General features: G+C 30.0%; 1 protein-coding gene across 3 annotated transcripts in view; it reads left to right on the top strand.

The window, feature by feature from the left end:
• Positions 1-18,952, top strand: part of LOC129960139 (serine/threonine-protein kinase WNK1-like) — a 177,632-nt gene that overhangs the window by 141,150 nt on the left and 17,530 nt on the right. For 2 of the 3 annotated variants that reach the window (XM_056073316.1, XM_056073314.1), the window contains exons 17-18: positions 3,318-3,501; positions 11,589-12,102. In XM_056073316.1, the coding sequence (XP_055929291.1) occupies positions 3,318-3,501; positions 11,589-12,102 (698 nt within the window). The remainder of the gene's footprint in view (positions 1-3,317; positions 3,502-11,588; positions 12,103-18,952) is intronic. The other variant, XM_056073315.1, reaches the window with a different exon arrangement.

Here is an 18,952-nt window from a genome sequence, read left to right as displayed (position 1 = left end):
TATAATAATCATAGTACTGGATTTACCATTTACAGTACTATGATGTGCTGTATACAGTTTCCTGGTGTTTTAATTTTATCACTATACCTTTTTATTTAGTGCAAATCGAAAAGTGGCAAACTAAAAGCAGTTGAAAAAGTGCAATATAATGCTTTTACTTTATTATTTGGGTATTAAAGTATTTTGTTGTTATTGCTTTATTCTTCTAATACAGGCTTCTATTTACTTAAATTTTAAAACATATTTCATTATGCCGATTTCTGAACTAGATTATACTATAAAACCGATGCCAAATAAAAATTTCTTCCTGAAAAAGAACTGCGGTAATAAGACATCTATCGTAGCTACAACATTTTTAGGTGATACATTCATTGCATATTCCATCCTTTTGATAATGCTTTTTAATGTTAAAATCGGGTAATAACTTTTCATTTAAAGTGCATATTTAACGAACTCCATGAAAAGCAACTTCTGTTACTTATATTTAAATCTTGATATCATGAGTGAAATATGGTTGGTTTGTTAGATTCCATTAATAATCCATTTTTGTTGTCTAAATATTAGCATCAAAATTGGATTTTATAAAATTCATCTATCAAAAAAATCTATTATAAGGCTAAATCTTAGATCATCAGATTAGTTAGCTTTTATAATTATAATTACACCTGCTTAAAGCATTCAATTTACATCAGCGAAAATTGTTTTTGGAATTTAAATAAAAGCAAATAAAATCAATTTAAAACTAATATTATTCATTACTATGATTCAAAACTTTTGTGTTTAATTTATAACATAATAAACATCTGTTTGTTAACTAATTAGTGATTAAAATTTGAAATTTTAAATCTGAAATGGTACTAAATGAAAATTTAATTATATTACTTTAGATCATGATTTTGATTGCAGCTTTCGAAGATATAACGACAGAAATAAAAGAAAAAAAGTAGAATAAAATTAATTAAATTTTTTTCTCTGGGAATAAGAAAACAGTTTTTCAATGTTTCCTTTTTCAATTATTGTTTACTCACCTGCTTCTCTCTGTATTGATAGCAAAGCACTTTGAAGCATTCTCTTTTATATTTATGAATGTACTTTAATTAAAAACTTTGAAAGATTGTAGTATTTTTTATTGTTGAGTAAACAAACTCATTAGACGCAAAGAAAATCTATTCCTGTTGCATGAAATATTTTAAAGAAAATAGTACTTCTCTTAAAGTATATTTGATGTCTGACTATTGAACTGAATTAATATAAGATATTTTGGTATGGTGTTTTTGAATGGATCTAATTGAAGCCAATATATTCTACGAAAAGTTTGCTTTGTATGGGGAAGATGCTTGATGCATCAGAAATCTTGCATCAATGAGAGTGTGTAAGTGGTGCTCGAATCATAAAGTTTTTTTCTGATCATTTACTTAGCAAGTGTGAATAACGTCTAGAATTTGGTGTTATTATTTCGTTTTCTTATCACTTTGGGTTAAAATGACATAAATGCATTCTCCTTTTGTTCTATCCCATTAGATTGGCCCAGAGGTTATTCATTTTTAAGGAGGGAATGCATAACCCTCGTTTTTTCGAATAACTAATATTTTTGGTATTTTTATTTTTTTTTAATATTTGTTTCATTTAACTTTATTTCAATCATACTTTATTTCAATAAAGTATTTTTGAATGTACGTTTAGAATTGTTTTTGATATTATTATTATTATTATACAACCTTGAAAGTTTTCTATTTTTAGTTCCATATGCTCACAACTGATAGTGTCTGCAGCAAAATATATTCTTGGTCAGAAATCTAAAATGTAGAAATAGTCACTGGAACTAACTCTCAATTGCGATTTTCCTAATTCCGAACACTTTCCTGTGAATAACATCAATTATAGCGATATGCAGTTTTGAATGATTATGACAGTTCTGTCATTTGTGTGAAAAGAACAACCTCTCCATTCACTTTTTATCTCATTCGCCGTTTTCCTCTGTAAAAGTATTTCTCTTCGGACAGCATGCTGTATGTATTTCCTTTCCTTCTGCGGTTTATTCCCTTGAAGCAGAACCATCTATTATTCTGATTATGATCAAAAGAGCATTATCTCTTAATCGCTTTAGGGGAGGAAATTTGTTTAGGCAAAAAGGAAACTGTGTAGGCAGTCATTTTTTTTTTTTGGAAAACTGAGAATTGTTGGGCAGCAAAATGCTGGAGAAGGAAAAATCCTGAAGTACATTGATAGCAGTTGAACTGAAAAGTATGGGACATTTTACTAAAAATAAATTCGAATAGAAACGGAGGTTTTATTCGAATTCTTTCAATGTACTTCAAGCTACTAATCGTATCTCTGGCATTTTGAGTCTCTTAATCCGACACTAATCGAGCGTTTATATTACTCAATTAGGACTCTGAGTTGTAAGAGATGATCCCCTAAGACTAGAGATGGATTCCTGTTCTCGAGGTTCTACGCTTTGGGAAGAACGAGTCAGACTCTTTTATCAGTTGAATTACTAGTTCGAAAGCTGGCTGAACTTAGTTTTCTTGAGTGTCAGTGCGTGTGCACTTTTACTCAGTTTGAGTGATCGTGGAATCTTAAAGAGAAAATCTTGGAAGAAATGCGTTTAGAAATACATTTTTGGTAATTTTTAACGTTGGATGAGGAAAGTTGTGAAGCATATGAACAAAAGCTAATTTAAGTTAGGAGAAACATTATGGCGGTTTCAGAGGCTTCAAGAGCTGTAATACAACAAGTCGCCATTAACTTCTTATCGATGATTGAATCATACCTCTATTTGTCAGTAATACTTATTTTTGGTATTTGGGATTGTTTGATATTATCTACAGAATAACAGTTCTTGAAATATTCGCCTTTTTTGTTAATTTAACCAATTTGTTTAATTTGCGTATTCGGATTCTCGGTGCCGATCTGAAGTGAATAACACTTCAGCGGTGATGATCGAGAAACTGTCAAGTACCCAATTTTGCTAATTTTCTCTTACCATAGGAGTAGTGCAAAATTTTAAATACCAATATAACCAATAAATACAATTCTTAAAATACTGGAAAGAAGTATTTTAGATTTTTGTTTGAGAGATAATACGAAGAATAACGAATTTTTGTTCGTGGATTGGTTTAGATTTTCCCATTTTTCTCTTCAATAAAAGTAAAATGCCAGTTCACTTGGTACTGTTTTGATCTGCTTGTTTATATACTATTTTGTTATTTAAATATTATTGCTACCTTTTAATTGAAAAAAAATCAAATTACTTATACCGTAAAAATATTCATTAATATTTTCTTATGAGTTTTTTTCTTCCACTTATACTTCAGCAGTAGCAGCAGTAGTGGTGGAAGTACTCAGCATTCTCAACAACAAAGAGCTATAGTTCCCGATTTAAGCAGTTTGCAATTGAAATTGGCACAATTGACTTTCACTGGAAGTAGTATTGCAAATGATCCTGGTTTAAGTTGCAGCAATGCCCAACCCTTACAAAGTGTTGCACAAATACTTGCAGTATGTATTTTTATATGTTTTTATTCGTAAAAGATAAAGGTATTTAAAAATTCTAATTTACATTGAACATAGTTTTGAGTAATCGTCAGTTTATGCTAATTTGTCTCGAGTCATTTCATTCTTCTTAAAAAGAGAAATTCAAAAAATGAATTTTTAAGTACAAATTCCTTTTTTTTTTCTTTTTTTCTGTATTTTCTTAAAAATTGCAATGACTGTAATGTCATTTATTAAAAGTTTCCGAATGAAAAGTAGTAGCATGCTTATATTTTTTATTAAATTTTTTTTTAAAGTGGAAGTATGATCATTCTCGATTTCAATCAGTTTTGGTCTGATCATTTTTTTATGAAAACACTTAAAATGTATCATCCTCAAGTAATTTGCTCCATTTGTCTAATACACTGTATATAAAGTATTTAAATTTATCGTAGCCAAGATGATTCAAAATTATGCTGACAAACTAAAATTGCAAATAGTGTGTGCAGAAAAAAACAATAAGCTCACAGAGAACCATAAAATCAGAAACGCTAATTGAAAACACTGGAGGGCATTTTTCTGACACGATATAAGCAATTCATTCCTTCTGTTATGGAGTTTTGGATCGCTTATGAGTATCAAAAAACATTTTTTTTTATTAAGTAAGTTGGCTATCTATATCGTATCTGCATATATAGAAACTTGAGGTAGTTTAAATGTTGTGATGTTTTTGAAAGATTTTCCACCACATCAAGATACTCAAAATATGTCCATTAATATTGAGAATGATTTTTATTTGATATGATATGAATATAAATTGTTTGTCGGCAATTCTTGTAAAGTCCTTGTTCTTAGTATTATGATTTTAAATGTATCATTTATGCCAAAACAAAGAGAAAAAAATTTTGTAGATAAGTTCTTGCTTCTATTTACTGTATTATGTACTGTTTTCCTGGGCGTCTATAATCTCTAGAAGATACTTGGATCCTTTGTACTTGTATTAATTTTATTTGTTTCTGTGCATTAATTTTTCTATTTTATTTTGTATACTTGATTTTGATTCGCCCTGTAAAATACACATGTTCAAAATTAGAGTTTGAATGCTATTTAGGCTTCTACCCTGGGTGATTGAGTATACAAAAAGGCAAAACATTGTGAAAATTCATTTGTACATTTTCTCAAAAACATTAGCATAGAAGTGAAAAAAAGAAACATATGTGGTAAATGTAGCCAATTGAAACTAATATTTTTGATAGAAACTAATAATTTTTTTCGAAATGGGAAAAACCTTTTGAATGTCACTTGTTATCATTCACAAACTGACTCTTAATGAATGTTTGAAACTGGCTTTGCTTATATTAAATAATTTTAATATCAGAAATAACCATTTTGGATACCATTTATTGCCAAGTAGTAGGTTAAGTGGAGCCAGATAGCCATAAACGAAATGAGAACAGATATACAAATTTTCCCTGGAGCGCTGTCATGTTTATAACATCAGTTCCATGAATAGGATGAATTACCTTGTATATCAGGCAGAAACCGTCCAAGGTTTCCAAATGTTGAGATGTTACATTTTAGCATGTAGCAATCATTGGATGATGTGTATCACATACAACACCAAGTATGTATGACTTCATATTGTATATTTATAAGGATACAATGAGAGAAAAATGTGCCCTCCTCTCCCTGACAAGTTTATTTAAGTTGTGTCAACATAGATCTTGTAGTAATGATGACATAGTTTGTTTTCATTTTGCAGAGGAGTCAAGATTCAGTCTATATAGTGAAAGCCATATTCAATGGCATAGTAAGGGAAAATGCTTCCAATTTAAGTCTTTTTCCCTCTCTTTCTCATATTTAGTTCTGGAAAGGGTAATAAATACCCTGATATAAGCCATGCTTATATGAAAGTGAGACCGTGCTTCTAGAGACATTATTTTGCATGATTGATATGTACAATTTTTTGGTAGATGGCTGCTATGTCAAAAGAAATATGTCACAAAGCAAAAATTGCTTTTATATCGTTGAGGGAAACGAAAGTGAAAAAACAAGAAATGTGTTATAGGTTCTCTTAACAGGCTGAGTACAGAATAGTCTTTTTTTTTCTCTGCCAAAAGGTGTTAATAGAACTAGCATTTACGGTCAAATGAGGGATTTGATTTATATGGAATTAAGTTTATATTAAGTTGTTCTGTTTTGCAATGGCTGTAGTTATTTGTTTACTAATGACTAAATGTGCTTGTTCTGATTATGGCATGTCACCTGTACTTCCATAAACCCAAATAATTGTTTACTGTCCTGTATGACATGCTTTGTCACATTTACATCTCTCATCGGTCTGTAAATGTCAAATCTATTGACACTCTTTGCCCACTAAAATTGGACTACTGCATGCTGAGCTTGTTTAGAAGAATCAGTGATATTATATTACTTGTTTTATCATTTTTTTTCACTGATGAGTGAATTAACATTAAATCTATTTTGTATCATATTTTTCCTGACAAACACAGCTATCAACTAGAGAAATTTCAAAGTTCTACCACTTGGAATAATACGACTAGAACTAGAGTCTCAGTTTAATTTGACTACAGCATATATTTTACCTTTGTGGAGCCCCCAAAGTCAAGGCCCAGGACATTATAGCTCCTTGCCCCCAAATCCTCAAACACTGTCATGATCAAGAACTAGTTAAGAGAATCAAGAATGCAATATCATTCTTAAAATCACGGGCTATGAATTTTTTTGGTGATAGTTAACAAATTTGATTGGGAAAAGATGAGCAGCCATTTTTAAAATTTTATAGTCTCCTCTAACAGTATATGCTATCAAGAAAATATCTTGCCTTACAGAATAATCGGTCCAATTTTCTTGTTCATGGACAATAATGGCCATCCTCAGAACTACTTTAAAATTAAAGTTTTTCTGATCCGCCATACTGCAGGAATTGGGGGGGGGGATAAACCTGACTGCATAATGAAATTCATTATAGCAGTATGTCATAATTAAAAGTATGTCTTAAGCTATGGCGACTTCTTAATTTTAACTGTGGAAATGTTCCAATGTGCAGTGTCATGTTTCTGTTTAACGTATGCTTCTTTTTAAAATTAATTATGAATAATTTAATCCTTAGTCAATAAAAAATAAATATCAGACTTGTAGGTAAATTTTTAATAAGAGTTATAAACATGCAATTATTAATTGTTAATTTTAATGAAATTGATTTCGGAATAAATTTTCCTATTTATAAAGATCTACTGAAATACAATCGCACATTAAAAAACTGTGAAATATAAAGTTAAAATATATATACATGTAGTGAAATTATGTTCGTATTTATTTAAAAGAATGATTTTATAGTATAATTTTTTAAACCAATTTTCATTTATCATTAACTGTCTTTCATTTTTCTTTTTCTCTCTTCCATTTTTCAAATTTTGATTTAAAGAGAAAAAAAATGCAGTGGATAAATGTCTAAAGCTCTTTTTCATATCTCAGGAATTGCATTTTTTGCAATACTTCTTCTCTTTAAACCCTGTAGTAGAAGAAAATACGTCTTATTACTGCGCATGTGCTAAGAAGGAACTCAGGACTGGGTTAAATGCAGTCCTTTAAGAAGTTTTCAAAGAAGGCATATGGATTTTTCAGACTTTGAAGAGTAAAAGCTCTAAAAAGGAAATTGCATTAATTTGTGAAGATAATTAAATATTTTCAAAATTAATTAAATTAGTCATTAAAATTATTAACTAAAAAAGTTGAGTGTACTATAATTTTGTTTTGTCTCTAGACGAGTTATTCCTAATCTTGAGTATGGTTGTGTGACCTTAACAGGTCGCTAAGATCAATTTAAGATTTTTATTCCTATTGTTTTCCTTGTTCGAAATTTCTGCTGTACTTCACATATTGTCCATCTGATCCCCTGAGTATACAAATATTGTGCATTTTCATTAAATTTGTTAAAATGTACGTGGGGTGTGCATTCTTGTATACATGAATTGGTTTTCTGTTGGGGATATTTTGCATTTAGCCTCATATAGTGTTCGAATTCTCATTTTGGACATGTGTATCTGCTTATGCAAGACAATATAAATTTTGAATTTTACCTTTTTCTTTTTCAGCGTAGGTTTTTTGTAAGTATTTCATTTGATTCTTTTATATTATTTTATTATGATTTGATTATTTTGAGTTTCAAGTTTGCGTATTAAACGTATAAAATTTTATTTATTGCAATCTTATTTTATCTGATATGAGAAAAGTGTTAATGCTGAAAATGAATCATTCATTTTTTTTTTCTTTCAAATTTACTAGTTGAATTTGCTGGGGTAGTGGTAAGGGCGAAAAGCACTTAGTGCATAATATACTTATTTTCGCCGCCACTCGCTATCAGTGGCTTAGCTGGTATAAATGACGCTGGACCATTAATATGATAGTTTCGTCCCTTTAACATATTTAGCTTTAAAAAGCGACACAAATTCTCTAATGAATGCAACCTCCGAACCTCCTCTAATAGTCTCTAAATTTCAAAAACGGCCTCAAAGACGTCGCCCGAGTCATCTATACTTCCTTGCTCCTCTGTTGCTAAACCATTGCCAAGGGGGAGAGATAATAATCAATTCTAGCATTTTTTGAAAAATTTTTTTATTGTCTTAAATTGTAAAATGCTCACTTTGCCTTAATTCATGGCTAATTTTAAAATTTATTTGAAGATTTTTTATGATCTTGTTGCCGCAGTTGCCATGAAGAGCATGTGCTTTTTCTTTTTAGTATCAAATTAGAAATTTTATACTGATTGCCTTGATACATTTAAATTTTTGCAGTTTCCGTTTTTTATTTAAAAGAAACCTATATGTACTATTATTTGTATAATAAATAATAAACCCTTTTTACAAATTTTAGTAACACATTTGTGCAAAATAACAGTAAATCACATGCTTTTAGTACTTTCGATTTTAGAACTCTAACTTGCTTGACTGAAACAAGACACATGCTGGAAATCTAAAATCAGAGGAGTTATGAAAATTATTGAAATTCATGCAGATGTAGTTTTTCAAAATTAATTTTAAAATAGTGTCAAATTAAGAGCCCCCCCCCAATAAATTTTAAATATACAGTGGTTTTTAAATTTTATTCTTCAGTATTATTTTTTGAGTTATGACAATATATTATTTGGGAGAAAATGTGATTGAAATAACAGGTTGAACAGGAGAATTGGATTGAAATAATAGGTTCATCCAAAAAGGTTTAGAATTTGTGGGTTCATTTGCATATTGATTTCGAATCCAACATCTGCCTCGCCGAAAGGGAAGACGCGGGCAAAAGCTCAGGTGCTTAAAATAAGGAAGGAATACTGGGGAAGTGATGGATGAGTGGTGCATGCCAGTATTTTCCCCCGGGTCTTTCCTCTCATCTCATTAATTTTATATCGTATTTTTGAATTTTACTGTAGTATTTATAGTTATATAATGCATAAACAATTATAAACATTTGGATTGAAACAAAATAATTGGCCATCTCAGCTGTAGCAGTGTTATGATAGTTGCTAAGTTATAAAAATGTTAAAACGAATAAAATAAAGATTAATTTATCTTACTGTATATTCTCTTGAATACCCAGCTTCTTTTGATGTTATTATGTTAAATAGCGATATCTGAATATCGGAAATAACCATTCTAAATGTTTATTTTGTAATTTTTACAATGTTTTTGTCAGGAAAAGGAGTGAAAAACTATATTGATTTCAGATAAAAGTTATTTTAAATATATATATTTACCTTTCAGGATATTGATGATTTTTATTCAAAAATGAATTAAATTCAAATTTCTCAGAAGAATAAATTTTAATTGAACTATTTCATATTCTGCGTTTATTTGCTTTTATAATTCATTCCTTTTATTCCACCTTATCTAGTTGGAGACTTTCTCAAATCTGTAAGATTAGATATTTTAATCCTTAACCACACAGGCATACAAAAATTGCCCTCTTCACAAGTGAGAGCATGCAGATCCTAAGAAAACCAACAATTTTATTTTAACAAATTATTCGTCGCAAATTATATGAGTATGAAATGGGCAGATATAATTTTTCGATTAAAAATCAGTGAGATTCAGTATGAAATGAAAGGCACTTGTCTTTGACTTTTTTTTTTTATTTGTGTAACATCACATGATACATGTGATTCACATTAATGAAAAGATGTTGACAATAGTGGTTTGAAATTCAATGATAATTACCCTCATCCGAGTTTGCTGAAATTCTCTTACCGTCTGCCTAGGGAGAAGGGGATCGATATTACTTGACCAGGTGGGAGTACACATGCGTCAACATTGACTTTGTTATCTTTAGTTCAAAGATCGTAAAATCTTCACTTTTTCGTATTATTCCATCGTTTGACAAGGCTTATTTATTTCTTACTTTATTTGCATTTGAATTATGAAATGAATTTACTAGGCAATAATCGAAGTTTCTGTGCTTGATATGTTCGTTTTTCCATGAATGGTCAGAGATTGTCTTTTGGGTTTGATTCAAACGTCTTGTATTTAATAATTATTATACTATATTTAATAAGTTATAGAAACTAACCAAAAATCAGTACCTGGTTATTTTAGCCACAGAATAGATTATAGATAGTGGAACACGCACATCCAATCCAAACTGTTGGTAGTGTCAACTGTAAGATCGAATAGCCTAAATGTCGTGTTTGGTAAATGGGCTTTTATTCAAATCTGATCACCATGTCATTTTTTAAGACTAAAAATAAACAGTAAAATAAGGTTTTGTGGGAAAAAAGGGGAGCGAAATATAAAACGAAATTACGTGTGTTGTTTCACATGTGGGGAAGACACATATCATTACGATATGGCTTACTGGCATATATGGGAAATGTCCCAACTTTTGACTAAATGAAAGGAAATTACTTTGTTTTGATTGGCATATGTTGAGAAGCTCAGGAAATGGAAACACAAATTTTTAATTTCTACACATGCATAGAACATATGGGATCCGTGCGTGTGTATGGCTAAGAGTAAATAAAGCCATTGATCGAAAAAGAATTATTCTAGATATCGCCCTTAGTCCATCTTATTTAAAAAATAATGAGGAGAGGCTTTGCTTAGATACATTTTAAGAGGTAGAAGGATACATCTCATAGTTTTCATGTCTTTATATGTTGTAATACTATAACATTGATATTTAAATGCATGTAAACTGTCATAAGTAAATTCTTCTGAAAGAATTCACTATTTGTAAAATGCATTATGAAAAGACTTCAAGATGCTTCCTAATTATTAGTCAAATTTTTCGAGTGACTTGTTATGTTATGGAGCTATTTTGCCAGAAATTAAATAATTGTAAAATTTGGAAATGTTCTTGAAATGTATAGGGCCAGGAAAGAACAAGGATTATTTGGGAAGCATATGCTTTTTTGTAAGGCACTATATAAGAAAACGAATAATACCGTCAAATTATTATCGAACAAATCTTATTAGTGTTATATTATCGATATATTGGATATGTAAAGATGTGGTATTATAGTATTTTGTCAAATTAATAGTAAATTTTTTGCAATGATCGTCTTACCCTCGTCTAATATTTTTTTATATATAAAACTAAGAAAAAATTATCATTTACCATTGGTTTTGCGCGAAGATATGCTTAAAATACATAAGATACTTAAAATAAGCTTAATTAGAATACTATTTTTTAATAATTTAGTTCCTAGATTTAAAAATAAAAAGCCGATTTCAGAAAAAAAATTACTAATTTGTTAGCATCTTGTATAAATGACTGTATAACTATCAGAAGGATTTCCGCCGTTTGAAACGATGTTTCATTTATGTATCTACTCCAAAATCTAAAAATACCACTGAAGTTTTAATCCAATTCCATGAATATTTTTTTGTTTGAATTAGTTTATTCAAAGAAATCTGAGTCAGTAGGGTATAATCTTTGTTTTTTGTATATGAGTAAAATTTCAAATATGTCAGTGGTTATCAGTTATTGTTATTGCATAAAATAAAACAGAATATGTTGCTTTCTATGTTTATGAATTTATAAACATTTTGTTGTTTTTTGTAAAAATTTTTAAGTTATTAATCTGACATAATTATCCTTTATAGCCTTCTTCTGTTTCTTCTGTTTCAACTAAAAGTAAAGACGTGGAACAGAGTAACCCAGAAATATCTGTTGCTGCATCAACTATGCAAATGCAAATGACATGTGCACATACAACTTCGATTGTAACTCCAGTTGCTCTGCCACTTGCATCTGCTCATTCACAAAGTAGCAAAGCATCGTTAGCACCTTCTGAGAACATATCGGCTCGAAGACACACCGTAGCTACAAATATTGAAGGTTTGAAATTGGAACTTCAAAAAATCCATACACCCTCTGTGCCATCTGTGAACTTAAAGAGTAATATTGAACAAGGTCTTCAGGCAATATTTTCAATTAGCAGCACTGCTCAAACCGTGACAACTCCTGCTCACTCCAATTCATATAACCACACTCATCAGCTCTCTACATCGACACCCTCACTTAATACCCCAACTGAACCATGTGGAACTGTTACCAAATCTCCTATGATAGTACCACCTCCACTTCCTAATATTTGCAGTCAGCAAATTGATCCAGGTAAGTAAACTTCAAATTATTTTATTTCAAAATAATGTATAGAAAGAATGAAGAGAAAGATGACTTCTGAAAATAACTTTAAAGACACTTCTTTATTGTTGAAGTTCTGCAAATTCTTTTACTGTTTTATAGAAACTGTATAATTAATGCTGGGCATTGTCTTATTGTTATGGCAACTTTTTCATTTTAGATATGGGAGTGTTGTAAACTATACCATATTGTGCGTGCTACCTTTCGTTCAAATTTGATTTGTCTTTTCTTATTGATTTTTAATAATTTAGTTATTAGTCAGTAAAAATAATTCGATGATGTACGTAAATTTCTTAAGAAAGAAATTATAACTGACCAATTACTGGTTTCAATTAAAAATTAAACTTCAGGCTAAATTCTTTATTTTTCTTGCATTTTTTATGTTTATGTTATTTTTTATGTTGATTTATTTTTTGTATAAAATTCAGAAATTGAAACAGCGATACATGCTATAAGGACACATCCATTAGGCAAGTCACATACAAGTATATTGCCAAAGCATACAAGATAAGAAAATGTGTTTATCAGATCAAATATAACAAGAGTGGAAACTGAGTTAGTAAATTCGTAATACTGAATTTAGTAACTCAGTTGTCACTCTTGGCTGTCAGTTGGCACTCCAATAGGCTGTCATTTAAATTTTGAAATTAAATACTGAATAACTTAATTATACACTTAGTACATTTATATAAAATATTATCATTGATATCAAATAAACAAGATAAATTAAAAAAATTTGGGACAGATTATAGATGATGATAAAAAAAAAAGATATGTGGTGATAGTAAGAGCTCTACTATACAAATTATCTATTTTTTAAAAGTCACACAAGTAACTTTTTTTTTTCTGTTGAGGAGCTTCCTTAATTTTTCAAATTTAACTTTAGGAAGAACTTTTGTAAAAAATATCAGCCAGCTGCTTTTCAGTTTTCGCATTGTACCTTTGTTTGCTTTATACAGTTGTAAAATGCAGTATTTTTGATCAGCGTGAAGGCACTTTGATTTTTTTTAAAACTTCTTCACAGATTTCACTTTCAGTTACATTTTGTATGAATTGTCGAAGCCATAGGATTTCTTTCGATTCTATTGAAGCTACTATTTATTCAGCTTTAGTTGTATATTTAATGACAATTTGTTGTGTCTGGCTGCACGAAGTTATTAAATCATTGTTTAAATTTGAACACGTATTCAGAAATTGATTTTCTTGTGCCCACAGCGTTAGCAAAGTCAGCATCAGAATATCCAATAAATTGTAGTATAAAAGGGAGAAAAAAAGAAAATAAATATAATGAAACACTGTAAAATTATAATTAATGCATTTGAAAGTATTTTATTTTTGCATTTTTTATGGAAAAAATAGCAGTGCACACCTTTTAATTAATCTTTTATGAATAATTATTCTTCGGACAGCAACTTAAATTAGTATCTTTTGAAAGTATCGGCAAGTAAAAATGGTATGCTTTTCTATGTGATGATGAGTACCATTTTTTGATGCGTATTGAAGACTTGCCTTTGAACACTGAAAGTTTTAAAAGAATGTTATTAGATACTTGAAAAATTTAAATAACAATTGCAAAATTAAATTCATACTCAGAAAAAAAGAATGAGAGGTTCTACAGTTCCACAGTGTATTGCGCGAGCTACTCCCGGGAAGTAATAAACAGACAGATATACCAAACATAAGCGGTGGGATTGAAATAAGGTGTGTCTGCAGATGTCCGGAGCACTAGTCTTACAGGCTGCCATGGGGATTTATGCCATTTTTTTCCAGACAAAATTCAATGTGGGGACGAAAAAATGCCAAATTTAGTAGTAAAATTAATTCAGAAGCCAAATTTAATGAAGCCGTTTATGCATGTTAAGCTGCTGATGACTGTTTGGGAAAGGAATCATAGTATGCCGTAGCCACCACTCGCCAAGCAACAGAAACTAAGTTCATTTGAATTCTTTCTGTGAGTTCTGAATAAAAATATCAACTTTTGAAGAACACTTTACTTGAATGAACCAACCTTTTATAGAGAGATGTCTCTAGGGAAATAAAGTTCATTGAGAGAATTACACCTAGTTTTTATGCATTCTCTAATATTGTATGCTTCAGGTTGTTTACCAGCATTTTACGAGCTGGTCATTTGTGCGTTGAATCTTTTACCATATTCTTTATGAAGTGATTCCTATTTGAACATATCTTTTTTCCTCCTGCAAGATTTTACACATATTACACAACTTTAAGAATCAAGCACTGTTTGAGAGAAGTGCTATTTCTAAATTGCTACATGTTTAAAGATAATCGCCCAAAGTGTAGAATTTAACAAATTTATTTCAATACCGCCAATGCTCACTGTTGAAGTCTAAAAGTTTGTCAGGAATCCGATTGCTTATTGCATTTACTATGTAAATCTTCAGAATAGAGTTAATATTTTTAAAAATCCTAAAAGCCACAGTTGTCTCGATTTCATAGAGTATAGCCATCTATTTGTGATCCTATTCCTGATTAGATAGTGCGATATATGTCTATTTGATGTGATTTTAACAATAAAACTGAAAAGGCAACTAATATTATTGATTTATGAAGAAAATAAGTATAAACGAAGAGTGCTAGGGGTAATTTCTCAAAAAACAAAACATTCTTTTAAAGTGGGAAAAACCTTGGGCGAATATATAGTAAATATATATTATTGTAATTAAAGTGGCATTTTCAGAAGGCTGTGAAATAAGAACCAATAATCAGTATTATCTGATATTTCATTTGAGTATACATGAAGCAGTGGAAATTTATTTCGAGTTGACCGATAGATGGTGCTGTATTGCTGTACAAAGCCCATCCCGCACGACAAGCAGGTGCAACAGTCGGATAGGGAAAAAAAATCGGTTTTTAACTGTCCCTATATCAAAAACCGTAGGAAAAGCAAAAACGAATTCGGTTTGTAATTGTCTCAAGGCCAAAAAACCGTAGGATAACCAAAAATAAAATCGGTTTTTAATTGTCCGTAGTCCAAAAACCGTAGAAAGGCAAAAACTAAAACTGTCAAGAAAATTAAGTCGGCTACGACTTGCTTAAAAAATGTTCATTATGCAATCCACTGTTTTCTTCTACAAAATGAAAGCACAAAACAGTTTTTTCCACTACAGATCGGAGTGTTACAATAGTGATATTGTGAATTTGTTGTGTAATGCGTATTTCCAATTCACCTAAGTTCGCAATCGGGCCCCTGTACACAACATCTCTTAGTTAACCCCCTCAGTCAGAAGTTGCAAGTGTTCAAGTTAAGTAATCGTGGCCAGACTATTGAGAAATGGTGACTGTTAATTTTGATTCTAAAGTGAGATTCAACAGCTACTTCACTGGTTTTGCAATGTGCGGAGGAGCGCAACTTGAAAAACATTTGTGCTATCCACACATCCGCGCTGCTGCAATGAGATGTTGCGTAAAAGAGATTCTTAACGTGTCCCATTAACAGCACAAGTTGCAGGGCTCGGAGGACAAATATCGAAAAAGAAAGGGCCAGTGTTAAATGCTGCCGGAAACAAGCAACGCACAGTTGAAAATGAAGAGGCAATGGTTGCATTTGAAACGAGTTATATCTTGCTCATATTCTGCAGTTTTAATTATTGATAGAATCTTAGCGATGGTAATGAACTTATTTTGTTCACAAAATTTTTCATAACCAAGCATTAAACACTCCTGTTCTAACAGGAAAATACAGGGCGAAAGTGTCTCTTTTTGGCAGGTCAGCAGGAAACAACTCCTGTTTGGTAAAATTTTATAAACCGTGCTGACAGGCATGTCTAAATTTGGTAAATTCCCCACGAACTGGACGTTCCAAAAGTACTGCTTGACGTTTCCTGAATTGCAGTAGCCATAACCACATTGACGTTGAATTAATTGATTTCCTCTTTCTGCCATATTTCACGTCAAATAAATCCGTCTCATTTAATTTATCAGTCATCTTCAGATGGATTGCAGTCATCAGATCAGATCCTCTTCTTAAACCCTTTAATATCCGGAATTGTTGGATTACAGTTATTTTTTATTCTGAATGAAATAATTCCTTTAATATCTCAATACAAAATAATAATAATAAAAATAATTCTGTAAAATCTTATTAATAAATAATTTCAAGGGATCACTTTAAAACGTTGTACTATGCTATCTTGTTTCAAAATGTGGTGAACTACTTCCTGTAGTTGCATTATATAATGGTTTAGGTGTAATCTATACTTATATAAAGCTCAATGTGTGTGTGTGTGTTGGCGCTCTACAGAAAAGACCATTTGACCTACAGCTACCAAATTTGGTACGTGTATACCTTGGAGGTCGGGAATGTGCACCTGGGGTCCCTTTTTTTGAAATTTTAATTAGAATTTTAATTATTAATTAAAAACTAACTTTCCCGCCAAAAAAAATCTTCATTTCCCCACTGCCAAATGAGTAAGGCTTCAGTATTTTTTCTCCACGCTAATGAGGCTTAGGCTTAACATTTTTCGGCCGATTATTTCAAACGATTCTGTTCATTTTCTTAATGTTTGATGCATTTAAAATTAAAATTTGTTAATTAATCGATCTTTCAGATTCATTCTGAAGTACTTTTGAATTAAAATAAAACAAAATAAAGGAAATTAAAAATTTCTGATCTGCATAGCGTTTTCCCAACTGGCGTAGAAACATTCAAGCATGCGCATTGTGTTCTGATTGTTTACATCTATTTTCAATGGAAGCGGACTAGATTTAAATTATTTTTAGGTTAGTTGTATGCTTTTGTAATTAAATTGTATTTATGTTAGTTTAAGTTAATCGTTTTTTAAGTAATTTTTTTACATGTTTTCGACCGATTATTTTAAACGATTCTGTTTATTTTCTTAGTGTTTGATGCATTTAAAATTAAACATTGTTAATGAATCGATCTGTTCATGACGAATTTCAGAAAATTTTGTAGACAAATTCTTGAGATATTACATAAATTAAGAAAGATATTCCTTAGTTCCCATAAGGTTTAAATGCTCAGTGACTCTGTTTTCAGTAATCATATTACAAAAAAAAAAAATGCTTTGTTTTAGTAAAAAAATATTATTAGATAAATTGCAGATTAATCATTTCCACTTTAATTTAAGGCATAAATTCTACGGGAGCTAACAGAAAATTAGAGAGATACAGATTACGTTATGACTGGAGGCCTTTATAATATTATGAGTGAATTAAAATTTGAAGTTTTAAAATATTTTAATAAAGAAGCTATTAAAGTAGGAATTACATAAAATATTTAATTATTAAAGTTTTAATGAGCATTAAGATTGGCGAACCGGCTGGTCGCCAAAGGCGGATAGTGTTTAATAATATTACATGATAATATTAGTTGATTAGTTTGCTTATTATGTTAAAAATTATTATGGAAATTTAAAATAAAGTTACATTTAATTCCAGCTTTGAAATAATTGAGTGGAATGCAACATTAAATAAAACATTTTTATTGTAATAAACCTTTTTAAGTAATCATATTTACGAAATTCTTTTTTATTTTTATTGTAGCATATTAAAATAAGTTAAATGGATATATTAATGCATTTAGATTAGTTTATTAAAATAAAAAAACAATTAAAATGACCACCTCCATTGCACTGATTTCACTATTTTTTTCAAAGAAACATTTGCTAAAATTGTTCATTTTGCAATTTTTGTTAAAAAAAAATCCATTTGTTTTTGAAATTTGTGCATCTTTATGTTTTTAAAGAGAAGAGTAACATTAATTAATCCAAATACTTATGTTCATTTGAACAGATTTCAGTATACTAAATCACAAGATTCTGAAAATAAAAATTATATTCAAATGATACAAGAAGTTTCGGAAGTTCATAATGAAGATTTTGCACTTTTTGCTACTCGAGATTTTCTACGTTTAAAATGCTTATAAAATTGAAGAATTTTTTATTTAGAGGCATTTTAATTCATTTTGAGAATTTTTGAAATGAGATTTTACTGTTTCTGTTCGATAATTATTTTTTTAGCTGTGTAAGGCATTTTTTTGTAATGGTTCAAACAGTGAGGATCTGGAATAAATTTCTTTTAATACAAGTATTCTCGTCATTTCATCACTATTTTGATGATATATTTAAATATGCATTTTATCTAAACGTATTCAGTGTACAAAGGTAATAAAGTTTTTACAAGAGTATCATTATGCTTGTTGTTTCAATAGTGTATGAAAACATTTGTAATACTTTTTCTAATATAGTATAGCTAAAGGTTTTCTGGAGAAGAAAATTTTAAGTGGAGGAGGAGAAACAAAAGAGAGCCATGAAATTTAATAGAAACTGGATTTCCGATTTTTGAATATCTGTTCTCGTTAATCCTTATAAATTTCCTATAATTTGTCGAGGGAGTTAAGAAATTTAAAAGTTATTCTCTTTCGATCATTAAAAGCTCAGTGTACAAATATATCTAAATAATAAAAGCAATTCAGAAATAGATTTATATACTGAATTTATCGAAATTTATTCGATTTATAATCAATATTTTGAATTTTTTAGAAAATTCGAGAAATTAAAGAATAAAAATCGAACAATGAACGAATTTGATTCGAAAGGTTTCCAATTATTCGAAGGTCACTGTAAATAGAATCTTTCGAATAATTTTAAAGAACTGAAAAATATTTGTCCGATTTTTAAGAATATGGGGTAGATAATATCTATAACATTTTTGCTTTCTGATACGAAACACATTAAATATTTCCTACTAAAACGCCTTCCAAGATTGGTGCTAGGGCATCAGTGATACTACTAACGTAATGTGCGATTTTCTTCTTCTAGTTCCAAGATTTCATTGCAAC

Source organism: Argiope bruennichi, chromosome X2 (genome assembly GCF_947563725.1).
Source record: "Argiope bruennichi chromosome X2, qqArgBrue1.1, whole genome shotgun sequence".
Classification (NCBI taxonomy): Eukaryota; Metazoa; Arthropoda; class Arachnida; order Araneae; family Araneidae; genus Argiope; species Argiope bruennichi.
Note: the sequence above shows the minus strand (reverse complement) of the source record. Positions and strands in the feature narration are given on the sequence as shown.